General features: G+C 42.5%; 1 protein-coding gene across 3 annotated transcripts in view; it reads right to left on the bottom strand.

Moving 5' to 3' along the window:
* OTOA (otoancorin) overlaps nucleotides 1-13,545 on the bottom strand; it is a 111,877-nt gene that overhangs the window by 57,765 nt on the left and 40,567 nt on the right. For all 3 annotated transcript variants that reach the window (XM_056536572.1, XM_056536573.1, XM_056536574.1), the window contains 3 exons: nucleotides 6,124-6,230; nucleotides 4,453-4,592; nucleotides 2,282-2,405 (listed from right to left, as the gene is read on the bottom strand). In XM_056536572.1, coding sequence (XP_056392547.1) covers nucleotides 2,282-2,405; nucleotides 4,453-4,592; nucleotides 6,124-6,230 — 371 coding nt within the window. The remainder of the gene's footprint in view (nucleotides 1-2,281; nucleotides 2,406-4,452; nucleotides 4,593-6,123; nucleotides 6,231-13,545) is intronic.

Here is a 13,545-nt window from a genome sequence, read left to right as displayed (position 1 = left end):
AATTCCAATCTAAAAGTTCTGTCAGAACATTAAACTTGCTCAATGTTCTTGCGGAATCCGTGCTGCAGACATTGCGGTCTATCGGGATGCAAATGTGTACGTGGCCGCATTCGGAATCTTCAGACGGAATTTTTCTATTCTGTAGTGTGAACTCGGTGTTATGGAAATTGAAGGTTGGGGCCTAGTCAGAGTGATGGTCGGCGGCAAGGAACAAGGAATTGTACAGGGGGAGATTTATCAAAACCAATCCAGAGGAAAAGTTGCCCATAGCAACCAATCAGATCACTTCTTTCATTTATTAGAGACCTTTTCAAAGAAAAGATCTGATTGGTTGCTATGAGCAACTCAGCAACTATTCCTCTGGACAGGTTTTGATAAATCTCCACCTGTGTCCATCAAGTTCAACCTAAATCCCTACTGTGTTGATCCAGAGGACAGCAAAAAGATTCCCACAAGGCTGATGCTAATTGCCCCATGACAGAAAAAATTCCATGGATCAATGTTCTATCCACATAAATCTAGTATCCATAACCTGTTGTTGTGGACCACCAGTGTATGGCGGGACCACGGGTGTAGCGGTGTGAGTGGTGGGATCAGATGTAGTAACCCTGGGGGCAAGATGTTGTTAACCCCTAGTGTTTGTGACGCCAGTGTGGTTTTAGGGTTCCGGAACACCACACGCCCGGTTCCTCCGCTTTCCCAGTTGCTAGTAGTGAAATGAGAGTCCACAACCAGTTATGGTCAAACGGAGGCTTTACTGAGTATAAGACAGATGGAATTATCTTCACAGCTAAGGCCAGATTTCCCAGGTTGTGGCCAGGACCCAGAAGGACCTCGCAGCTTGCTGGATCAATATACCTGTAATTAACTTGACTTGAGATTGGACTTGACTTGACTATATGCAGGGCTTGATTAGTTTCAATGACAGCAGACATAGACTTGAGACTTACTGGAATGACTGTAGCTTTTGGGGTCTGCCAGATGCTGATCACTTGCACTGAGATCTTTGGTGGTTGCTCTGCTCAGTAAAGACTGATGGTACAAGAGAGTGAATTGTAATGGCTGCCCCTTTATATAGTGGGGGGCTGGACTAAAGCCCATTGGTCAAGCTGTGGGTCATAGGTTAAGCTGGTGCTCTCTGGAAGAACATGTGACAACAAATCATGTGACTTCATAACATAACATGTGACTGCATAACATAACGTGACAGACTTACACAGGTCCTTTAGACCTCCCACAGCAACTCTGCTCTATCTATACATTATAAGAGAAAGGAGAGAAAAAGAGAAACCACACGGGGCGCCTGGTGCATTACCCTAATAAAACAAGGGGTCAGGGGGCTGTGCTCAGTAATGAGCTCACCTTCAGCGCATAGGATATGCGCATGTAACCCCACAACATAGAATACAGATAATTCCTGGGGTTGCTGCGAAGCCGTAGGGATATTCCAGATAAACCGGGGTCTATCCGTTAGTGAATGTAGAAATAAAGGGAAAAAAAGTCCCTCTTTAGGTGCTGCTTTCCCCATAAAGTTGAAAATTGTCTCAAGGAAGAATGTTCTTTATTAACCAATGATGCGTTTCAGGATTAACCCTTCCTCAGATTGGCATAATTACATAGACAGACAAACAGGGTTTAAATACACACAAAAAGACCGCCAAACAATTTAAAATTTGGGGGAGGGGTTAATCAATACATAGGTATATATCTATACATTAGGAGACTGTCTAGGCATTAAAGTGATATACTGATATACACAACATTATGGAGCAACAGGGGGAGACCTTGCAGGGGAGCCCCCAGGTCACTGAGGGTCTCAAGCTGACACGGCCTAAAGGTAGTATAATATATATATATATATATATATATATATAGTACAGGGACATCACACTGTAATATTATTATTTATTTTATTTTTTTACAGCTTGATTATTTTTGATTGTTAGATCAGCAAATCTCCTTTATCGAAAGAGCGTTATTGATCATTCAGTCATTACAAGTCATACAATAAATTACAATCACACAAAGCATGACAGTACAATACACAGCACAGGTTCCCTAAGCTATACATCGCACACCATGCTACTCTAACACTCCGCTTAATCCAGTCACCATTTTAACACCTGAGTTAGATCATACTCTCCCGTCGGGCCTCCCTTGACCTACCTACCCTCTTACTGGGTCTCAGGCCTCCTTCTGCAAGTCACTGTTTTCTTATTACACTAGTGAAACATGAGTTTATTTCTACTTAATGAAGTCTTTTTATTTTGGATGCGCCCACCTTTTGTACGTCAGCTCGGAAGCCCCTCAGCTGGTTGCATTTTATCATTTGATGCAATAGAGCTTTTGCCATCACAGGTTCTAGATCTTGTATATCATCGTAGAAACAGATGAGTAAGCCCAGCCTAAAATTCAGAAAGGAACAAACGTCACCAATGTGGTCATGTAGATGGTGTAGTAAGCTTTCTACCCCACAACCTCTGCAGCCTGTTCACTAATAAAGTCATGTATAGTACACAACAGCAAGCAAGGGTGCACAACCTGTACCCGGGCTGCGCGGGCAGGGTGCTATAATATTCTGACAGATTATGCACATTACAAGGTGGAGCACGTGTAGTCGTGCGCAGGCATGAACTTTATATATGTAACACTGTACAATTCTACAATGTCATGTCTACAGGACAGTTGCTCCACTGTGACAAATATGCTTTCTCTGTATGCTCCGGAGCTGCAAGCAGTTGGCACAACCGCATAGTCTTTAGCATGCCCCCTCTATCCTGTTTGCATGGTTAATTCATCATTTGTCAGACATAGGCATAAAGATTATCTAAAATCAGTAACAAGGCCTGTCGCTATGCTGAGGGGTCAATAGGCTGCAGAACTTGGCTTTAAAGAGGTACTCCGCTGCTCAGCGTTTGGAACAAACTGTTCCGAACGCTGGAGCCGTCGTCGGGAGCTTGTGACTTCCTAGCCCCGCCTCCTCATGACATCACACCCCCTCAATGCAAGTCTATGGGAGGGGGCCTGACCCGTCAGGCCCCCTCCCATAGACTTGCATTGAGGGGGCAGGGCGTGATGTCATGAGGGGGCGGGGCTATGACATCACAAGCTCCCGACGGCAAAGTTTATTTCAAATGCTGAGCAGCGGAGTACCCCTTTAACTTTAGTCATCGTGGGTCCTAACAATGTATTCCGGTACTCAGATACCCCAAAGACTTATGTTAGGGCGCAATAGGTGGATGAATCAGCAGTCATGCAGGAAATCCATACAAGATAGTATCAAATGCCAGGAACACAAGTACATTTGTACTCACCACAAGATAATGGAAGTCAGTAGAAGTAGAAGTCATTTTGCAGGATGATTCAGATAATGTACAAATAACAAAAACACACAACAGGACAAAACTGACTAAAAGAAATACTCTGCAGTATATCAGAGAAAGTTTCCAACGCTAGATGATTACTATCACACATAGACAGCCTGGACCAGACAAACATATGGCAGCCATGCAAAGCAAACAATATCAAACCATATCAAATAAAATATTCAATAAAAACATAGTCAAGATATAGATCAACAAACACAGCCTCTTGACAACAGGAGACAATCACTATTTAAAGGGGTATTCCAGGCAAAACCATATATATATATATATATATATATATATATATATATATATATATATATATCAACTGGCTCCAGAAAGTTAAACAGATTTGTAAATTACTTCTATTAAAAAATCTTAATCCTTCCAATAGTTATTAGCTTCTGAAGTTTTCTGTCTAACTGCTCAATGATGACGTCACATCCCGGGAGCTGTGCATGATGGGAGAATATCCCCATAGGAACTGCACAGCTCCCGGGACGTGAGTCATCAGAGAGCAGTAAGACAGAAAACAACAACTTAACTTCAGAAGCTAATAACTATTGGAATGATTAAGATTTTTTAATAGAAGTAATTTACAAATCTGTTTAACTTTCCGGAGCCAGTTGATATATATAAAAAAAGTTTTGGCCTGGAATACCCCTTAAACCAAAATGACCAGCAAGCGGATTCATTGTATAGACTGAAGAAGCACCATAAACCAGACGCAACCAAAACCTGGCATGGACCAATTTTCCGACAAATACTAAAACTGCTGCCAGCAACTGAATAAATGCCAAAGTAGTAGAAGATGACATGACAGAAAAACTTCAGCCAAACATAACAGGGCCCAGAGCCTACAATGTACGATATACTAATAGGCAAGAGAGGGATCATGTAAACATGATAAACAACATTTGAATTCCAAATTTTAAGTTGCACTCCTAATGTACCCCTAAAAAAAAAAAAAAAAAAAAACACCAAATGTGCCCCCGTTATGTCAAATTCTTTTCCTAAGAACCACCCATTTTAGAGTCCAGCATGCAGGACTGCAATGCAAAAAAATGCTTCTGAAATGTGTTCTTACCTATAGAGAGTGGATATGTTCCTCATATCAAACCCAGATGAATTCATTAGCTCTAGGAATGCTTTAGCTAGATCTTGTGTAATATCGTATACCGTATCCAGCTGCTTGGTGGCATTGTCATAACTTATAAATATCCGAATCTAAGGACAGAAAAAAAATCCAACAACATTTCTATTCATAAAAGTAGTTTCTACAGTGCATGTAATGAGGGTTCCGACACAACTGACAATGGGAAAGCAATGGGCTGTTTAGAATTTTTTTTTAAATTTTAAATATTTGGCCAAAATGGAAACAATTAAGACGTGTTTTACTCTGGAGGAGGCAGCACAAACGTTTATTGTACTGAGAGTATATCAATATATATATATATATATATATATATATATATCAATATATCATTTAGAGAAATATGTAATACTTCTATCTTGCGATGAGACTGTACGGAAATGAAAACTTCGCTTTTGGTTCTGCTGTACATTATAATCAATCATAAGCAATCACCCTGTGATCAGCATTTGTTGGTGACCTTTCTAAAAAAAAAAACATTGGGCAACTTCTTCAGAAGGGTGACAACCAACATATTTGTTCTTACTAGTCACTTTTGCAAAAACGGCCACTGCAACAGAGCAGATGCTGCCTCTGACATACAGAAATCACATGTTTATGATTACCGTATATCCTTGAGTATAAGCCGACCCGAATATAAGCCGAGGCCCCTAATTTCACCCCAAAAACCCAGGAAAAGTTATTGACTCGACTATAAGCCTAGGGTGGGAAATACATCATCCCCCATGTCATCATCCAGACCCCCTTTCATCATCCAGACCCCCTTTCATCACCCCCCCCCCCCCCCCCTTTCATTTATCACCGCCTGTCAATCCCTTCATCAGTGGCCTTCAACCTGCGGACCTCCAGATGTTGCAAAACTACAACTCCCAGCATGCCCGGACAGCCATCGGCTGTCCGGGCATGCTGGGAGTTGTAGTTTTGAAAACTCAGGAGGTCCGCAGGTTGAAGACCACTGCAACCTTCGTCATCATCCACCCCCCCCCCCTTCATCATCACTGTCCAGTGGGGAGGGTTAGTCGTTCCGGGCTGTCCTTTTTCACCGGGGGGCCCTCTTCTCCGCTCCGGGCCCGGCCCCGGACTAGTGACGTTGCCTTGACGAAGACGCACAGGGACGTTCATGCGCAGGGAGGCCCCCCCGGTGAAAAAGGACAGCCCGGAACTACTAACCCTCCCCACCGGACGGTCCCTGCAGCATAGATGGCCCGGACCGGCTCACCTTTCCTTCCCACTGAGGGGAGGTGAGTAGAAAACTAAAGGGGGGGTCTGGATGATGACGAAGGCCGCAGTGGTCTTCAACCTGCAGACCTCCAGAGGTTTCAAAACTAAAACTCCCAGCATGCCCGGACAGCCATCATGCTGGGAGTTGTAGTTTTGCAACATCTGGAGTTCCGCAGGTTGAAGACCACTGAGAAGGGATTGACAGGCGGAGAGTTCACTCGAGTATAAGCCGAGGGGGGCGTTTTCAGCACGAAAAATCGTGCTGAAAAACTCGGCTTATATTCGAGTATATACGGTAATAACAACATAATATTGTTGTTGTTATTATTATTGTTATTATTAATAATAATAATAGTAAGGTTGATAAAATTATGAATGGCTTACCTCAATAATGCTGATCTTCTTGATTTCATCCAATGGTAGATGTACCATGAAACGTCCCAAAATCCACAGGCTCTCAGCAGTCACCCATGATATGGAAGCATTGACGTCTGTGTGGGGAATGTACAGGAATTTATATTTATGGACTGTATGTGATATAATGGAATATTGCTAACTCTGATGCAATAATAAGTCGAAGAAACAAATCTACGTTTAGTTGATAGAAATGTCCCACCGTAACTTATGTATAATGTCCAGCCTGGTATATGTCAGATTCATCTACTGTATATGCCAACTTAGCAAACACACAACAAGAACATCCCCTAGAGTGGCCAAAAATAAAAAGCTCTACAGCTTTGATGATGCAGGGATTTTTTGTTTTTGTGTTTTTATTTTTTTTCTCTTTGCCTTTTAAAATCCATAACTCTTTCAAATTTTCATGTACAGACCCTCATAAAGACCAATTGTACTTTTTAATAACATCATTCATTTTTTTCACAAAATCTATGAAGCCAAATACATTTTTGGGGCAAAATTAAAAATAACTTTGGGAGCAGGGGGGGATTTGTTTTTACGCAGCGCACTAAATGGGCAAAATGACATGTTATTTTTATTCTGTAGGTCCATACAATTAGAACAATATCCAAGTTATATAGGTTTTGTTTGATTTTATAACTTTTCATAAGAAAATGAGTATGCTTAAAATGATCCTATTCCAAACAGTATTACGATCGAACAGCACGGAGGCAGGTCGGGACCCTTCGGCCGTCATGTCAGCTGATCAGGACCCCTGCGATCACACTACAGTGGTCCCCATTAGCTTGACTAGAAGACAGGTACTAGCAATTTACTGGCTTTAGGTCCAGTGATAGACTTTGATGGCAGCATCTAAAGGGTTAATAGCCTTGCAGCAGCAATCAACAAAACACACAACAGGACAAAACTGACTATTAGCTGCAGTCTGTGGCTATTAATACCAGCCGGGGGCATCCTAAACGTAGTGGGATCGCTTCAGAATCTTGCTCAAAAGCCGGTAAACCCCCCCTCTGGGTGTACCCATACGTCCTGGTGAGGGAAGGGGTTAGGGAGATTATAAAGTGTGCTATGTCAGAAGCATACGTATGTATAACAAAGAATGATATATAAACACAGCCATATCTTCCATGAGGCCACATGAGTTTTTGGCCTTGGGAGTGGCCGTAAATCATAATGTGGTCCTGCTTGAACACAGCAATCACTGGGCGAGCTGGATAATGTGTATGCACTTGTTATATGCAGCAGACCGTTCTTACTTCAATAACAAATTTCAATTTTAAAGGGGTATTCCGGGCAAAAACATCTTATCCCCTATTGAAAGAATAGGGGATAAGATGTCTGATCGCGGAAGTCCCGTCGCTGGGACCCCCCGCGATCTCCCTGCAGCAGCCCGCATTCTATGCGTAGCTGTGTCTGCAGTTTCGGAAACCTCCGGGCTTCTGAGACGGGGACGTGACGTCACGCCATGCCCCCTCCATTCATGTCTATTGGAGGGGGCGTTGCAGCCGTTACGCCCCCTCCCATAGAAAAGAATGGAGAAGGCGTGACGTCACGTCCCCATCTCGGAAGCTCGGAGGTTTCCGAAATTTCAGAAGCAGCTACGCATAGATTGCGGGCTGCTGCAGGGAGATCGCGGGGGGTCCCAGCGGCGGGACTCCCGCGATCAGACATCTTATCCCCTATCCTTTCAATAGGGGATAAGATGTTTTTGCCCGGAATACCCCTTTAATCTCTGGCAGCAGGAAAGCTACAATTGGCCCTATAGAAATAATCATATACTGTGATGTACATATAGATTACTTTTAGACAAATTTATGACAAGAGTTTCTTACGTAACCCATGTTAGGCAGAAACTTCCATTTTTAGTGCCCCAGTGCAAAATCTGTATTCAGACCCTCCTACCAAATATTTTTAACCCCTTAAGGACCAGGCCATTTTACACCTTAGGACCGGAGCGTTTTTTGCACATCTGACCACTGTCACTTTAAGCATTAATAACTCTGGAATGCTTTTACCGAATATTCTGATTCTGAGATTTTTGAGATTCTGAGATTCTGAGGTTTTTTCATGACATATTCTTCTTTATTTTGGTGGTAAATTTTCAGCGTTACTTGCATCCTTTTTTTGTGAAAAATTCCAAAATGTCATGAAAATTTTGAAAATTTTGCATTTTTCTAACTTTGAAGCTCTCTGCTTGTATGGAAAATGGATATTCCAAATAAATTTTATTTTTATTCACAAATACAATATGTCCACTTTATGTTGGCATCATAAAATGGACATATTTTTGCTTTTTGAAAAAGAGGGCTTCAAAGTAGAGCAGCAATTTTCCAAAATTTCATGAAAATTGCAAAATCTGAAGGGACAGATGTTACAGAACTACAACTTCCAGCATGCCTGGGCAGTCTAGGCATGCTGAGAGTTGTAGTTTGGCAACATCTGGAGGGCTGTAACAGTGGTCCCCAAACTGTGACCCTACAGATGTTGCAAAACTACAACTCCCAGCCTGCCCAGACAGCCTTTGGCAGTTTGGCCTTCCTAGTGGTTGCCACAGTAAAAATCACTTTACTTTCATTTTCATTTCTCCCCCCCACCGTCGATTCCCTACCTGAGCCGGGATCTCCGGTGAATATCTGCGATGATTGCCGGGCCCTACGAGTCTTCTCCTCCAGGTACCGGCCTCCATGTTCTCCCCCCAGTTCTGCCTGACATCCAGGGGTGGGCAGAACAGGGGGTTTCCATGGCAACCCACCGTCCTGCTCTGCCATTGGTCAGAAACAGTTCTGACCAATGGCAGGGGATGGGAGGAGATCGCAGCATTGCGACCTAACTCCTACCCTGCAGGATGCTGGGGCCTGTCACTCACAGCTCCGAGCATCCCTATTTTCCAGGTGATCGGGTCACCAGAGACCCGATCAGCCCGGAATAGGAGAAAATCGCATGTCTGAATTGACATGCTATTTTCTGCGATCGCCGACATGCAGGGGTCCCAGGACCCCCCTAGGCATTTGCACGGCATGCCTGCTGAACGATTTCAGCAGGCATGCCGTTCCGATCTCTGCCCGGTGAGCGGCAGGGACCGGAAAACGCCATGACGTTGTGGGACGTCATTGGTCCTTAAAGCCCAGGGTTCCACAACGTCATTGGTCCTTAAGAGGTTAAAGGGGTACTCCGGTGGAAATTATTCTAATTTTTTTTTAATCAACTGGTGCCAGAAAGTTAAACAGATTTGTAAATGACTATTAAAAAATCTTTACCCTTCCAGTACTTTTTAGCAGTGTTTGCTACAGAGAAAATTCTGTTCATTTTTATATTTCTTTTTTTTTGTTTTGTCCACAGTGCTCTCTTCTGACACCTGATGCCCATATCAGGAACTGTCCGGAGCAGGATAAAACCCCCATTGCAAACCTATGCTGCTCTGGACAGTTCCTGACACGGACAAAGGTGTCAGGAGAGAGTACTGTGAACAAGACAAAAAAGAAATTCGAAAAGAAGCATACAGCTGCTAAAAAGTACTTGAAGGGTGAAGATTTTTTAAAGGGGTACTCCACCCCTAGACATCTTATCCCCAATCCAAAGGATAGGGGATAAGATGTCTGATCGCGGGGGTCCCGCTGCTGGGTACCCCCGGGATCTTGGCTGCAGCACCCTGCCATCATTACTGCACAGAGCAAACTCACTCTGTGCGTAATAACGAGCGATACAGGGGCCGGAGCATCGTGACATCCCGGCTCCGCCCCTCATGAAGTTACGGCCCGCCTCCTCAATACAAGTCTATGGGAGGGGGCGTGACGGCCATACCCCTTCCATAAACTTGTACTGAGGGAGCGGGCCGTGACATCACGAGGGGCGGAGCTGTGCCGTCACAATGCTCCGACCCCTGTATTGCCCGTCATTACGCACAGAGTGAGTTTGCTCTGTGCAGTAATGACTGCGGGGTGCTGCAGCCGTGATCCCGGGGGTCCCCAGCGGCGGGACCCCCCCCCCCCCAATCAGACATCTTATCCCCTATCCATTGGAAAAGGATAAGATGTCTAGGGGCAGAGTACCCCTTTAATAGAAGTCATTTACAAATCTGTTTAACTTTCTGCCACCAGTTGATTTAAAAAAATATATATATTTCCACCGGAGTACCCCTTTAAAGCCACAAAAACACATATGCTACATATAGTTTATTCAGTGAACACAGAAGGCAGATGTATCCAACTCCATGGAGGCCTATGCTGAACCTTGTGTATACCCGATTTCTCTGGAAATCAAAAACAGTTTTCGACTATTGAACTTTGATACTTTATTAAAACCTACTTTATTAAAATTAATGAATTATTGCCGAACACCAACAATCCTGAGAGATAAGAGGCAATTACTAGACAGGAAACCATGTTTTGGTGGAATTTATAATAGAAAGTAATTGGGGACAGACAGAAAACATTATTTTCCTTGAATACCTCATGTCAGGTTACGGTTCTAGCAGCTTTAACAACAAGGACAGACAGCATCAAACTATTATGATTTTGAATATATTATCTGTCCTAAAAGCTAATTCAAACTAATGAGTACCGTGACCGTATGTCTACATCAAAGGGACAATGGGGGAGATTTATCAAAATCTATCCAGAAGAAAAGTTGCAAAGTTGCCCATAGCAACCAATCAGATCGCTTCTTTCATTTATAACAAGGCATCTGCAAAATGAAAGATGCAATCTGATTGGTTTCTATGGGCAACTGGGCAACTTTTCCTTTGCACAGGTTTTGATAAATCTCCCCCAATGTGTCCTGGTGTATAATTTTATTCACTGTTTAGATATATGAGAAAAGTTCTGACAATATCACCAAACAATTCCGTAATGCAACCAGGAACATTATTAACCCCTTAAGGACCGGGGTTTTTCCGTTTTTGCACTTTCGTTTTTTGCTCCTTGCCTTTAAAAAATCATAACTCTTTAAATTTTGCACCTAAAAATCCATATGATTGCTTATTTTTTGCGCCACCAATTCTACTTTGTAATGACGTCAGTCATTTTGCCCAAAAATCTACGGTGAAAAAGAAAAAAAAAATCATTGTGCGACAAAATTGGAAAAAAAACGCAGTTTTGTAACTTTTGGGGGCTTCCGTTTCTACGTAGTAAATTTTTCGGTAAAAATGACACCTTATCTTTATTCTGTAGGTCCATAAAATTAAAATGATACCCTACTTATATAGGTTTGATTTTGTCATACTTCTGGAAAAAATCATAACTACATGCAGGAAAATTAATACGTTTAAAATTGTCATCTTCTGACCCCTATAACTTTTTTTATTTTTCTGCGTATGGGGCGGTATGAGGGCTTATTTTTGGTACCATTTTTGCATTGATAGGACTTATTGATTTTATTCATGTGGTAGGCCTCTGGGGTAGGGGTAGTGTAGTCAGGGTCTTGCTTCAGTATATCAAGGGTTAAGGTTAACCCTATGGTTCGTGACGCCAGGCTGAGGGCTAGTATGCTGAGGTAATTCTCCGGCCTATCGCCTCCCTTCCCAGTAATGATAGGTGCATGCATAAAATGACTGAAGGTCCACAAGGTAGTTGAACTTGAACAAAGACTTGCGGTACATCCAATGAACAGTAACAGTCTCATTAATACAGTCTCCATACACTTCAGTGACTGACAGTTGTTGCGGACCTTGACTTTTGATATAAGTCTCTGAATTTAAGGTTATTTGCGAAGATCCGTCCGGATTTAGGGGTTAGATACGGTCCGGTGATCTTGCAGAGTGCTTAGGGATTGATTCACTCACAGTTTAGTAATGAACAGCCGTCGCCGCACTCACTGATGACAGCAGCGCAGATCCTCCTCCGTCAACAGCCCACGAGGAAAGAAGAGAGTAATGGCCGCCGCTCCCTTATATGGGCAGGGCCGTTTTGGATTGGTCCAAGTCAGCTGTCACTCACCGTTACATAGCCTGATGGGTAACCACCTGACCTCCTCCAAAGGTCCTTGAACTACAAACCATAGAGTCTTTGGAACGCATCACGTGACCCGCAGGTCCTGCGACGCTAACTAGGTAAGTACACTTACTATATAAATATATACACATTAAATTTGAATAATTTTAATTACAAAAGGGGTGTCAAGGGGCTAGCTAAGGATGAGGACCCCACCTAAACCTAGGGACTCTGACTTTGGGGATCTCACCACAAGGCAACGGGTGCAACCCCCTTACTTAAAATAAGTCGACCCCGACGCCTGTCCCCTAAAGCAGAGGAACTAGGACAGACTAAAGCAGGATCTCTAACTAGACAGAATCTATATGACAAACTTTTATACACATTAGGTACTTTTAAACCTACTAGACATTTTCTAGGCATTTTAAACATTTTGTAGACTAGTAATCCTACTAGACATCTAAGAAGGCTTCTAAGACTCTTATGAAGTTATCTAAGCAATTATTAAGCTATCTAAAAAATTATGAAGCTATCTAGACCTTTAGTTTCTAGCTTCTAAGACATTTTATTAAGTTTACTATACATTTTAAAGCTTACTAGACAATTAGGCAGCTATCTAACATTTAGTTTCTAGCTCCTGAGACATTTTATTAGCTCTCTACACATCTTTATGAGGCTAACTAAACGTTAACACAGCTCTTTAAACCTTTAGTTTCAAGCTGACTAAACAATTTTATTATCTCACACATTTTATTCGCCAACAATGAGTTACCTGTTAGTACACATAAGGTATACTGGCTAGCTGTAAGCTATGTCACAGTAAGATTGGCTGCTAGGGTCCATTGGCTACACGCTACTTACCCCTAGAGCACTTCACATAACCTACCTAGGTTACTTTAAGAATTAAGTGCTTCATTTGTTGGCTCGCAAGAGCACCTACTGGCCAGGTAGAGCATCTCACACACGCAAAGAAAGATAAGAAGAAAGTGTACCTAACAGTGGCAGGAATTGAATTACAATAAGCTACAATCCCTAAAGTGTTTTCTTAAGTGAGATATTTACTTTGGTGTATGTACTAGAGTAACTTGAAGTAGTACATTTAAGTCAGTTAGTTAAGGTACTATGTGTGCAAGTACTATTTTAAGGGCAATCTTACCTATTATTTTTGTTGAGACAGGTGCTAGCGATGGGCGACAGCAATAATACTACCCTCGGAGGAGTCGGGGGGTCACCTATTTAGCAACTACTAAACACCTTTAGAACTTTTTATACATTTGTATGTACAAGAACCATTTACGTTTTTAGTGTTGAGTGTACACGTGCAACACACTGACATTTTTCATGTTCAACTCTGACTCACTTTTTATGTACATAGACATTAGACTATCTTTCTATGTACACCCTTACCTATTTTTTATGTACACAGTCATGAGGATACCTTCCCGTGTACAAGAACCACATA

Source organism: Hyla sarda, chromosome 8 (genome assembly GCF_029499605.1).
Source record: "Hyla sarda isolate aHylSar1 chromosome 8, aHylSar1.hap1, whole genome shotgun sequence".
Taxonomy (NCBI): Eukaryota; Metazoa; Chordata; class Amphibia; order Anura; family Hylidae; genus Hyla; species Hyla sarda.
Note: the sequence above shows the minus strand (reverse complement) of the source record. Positions and strands in the feature narration are given on the sequence as shown.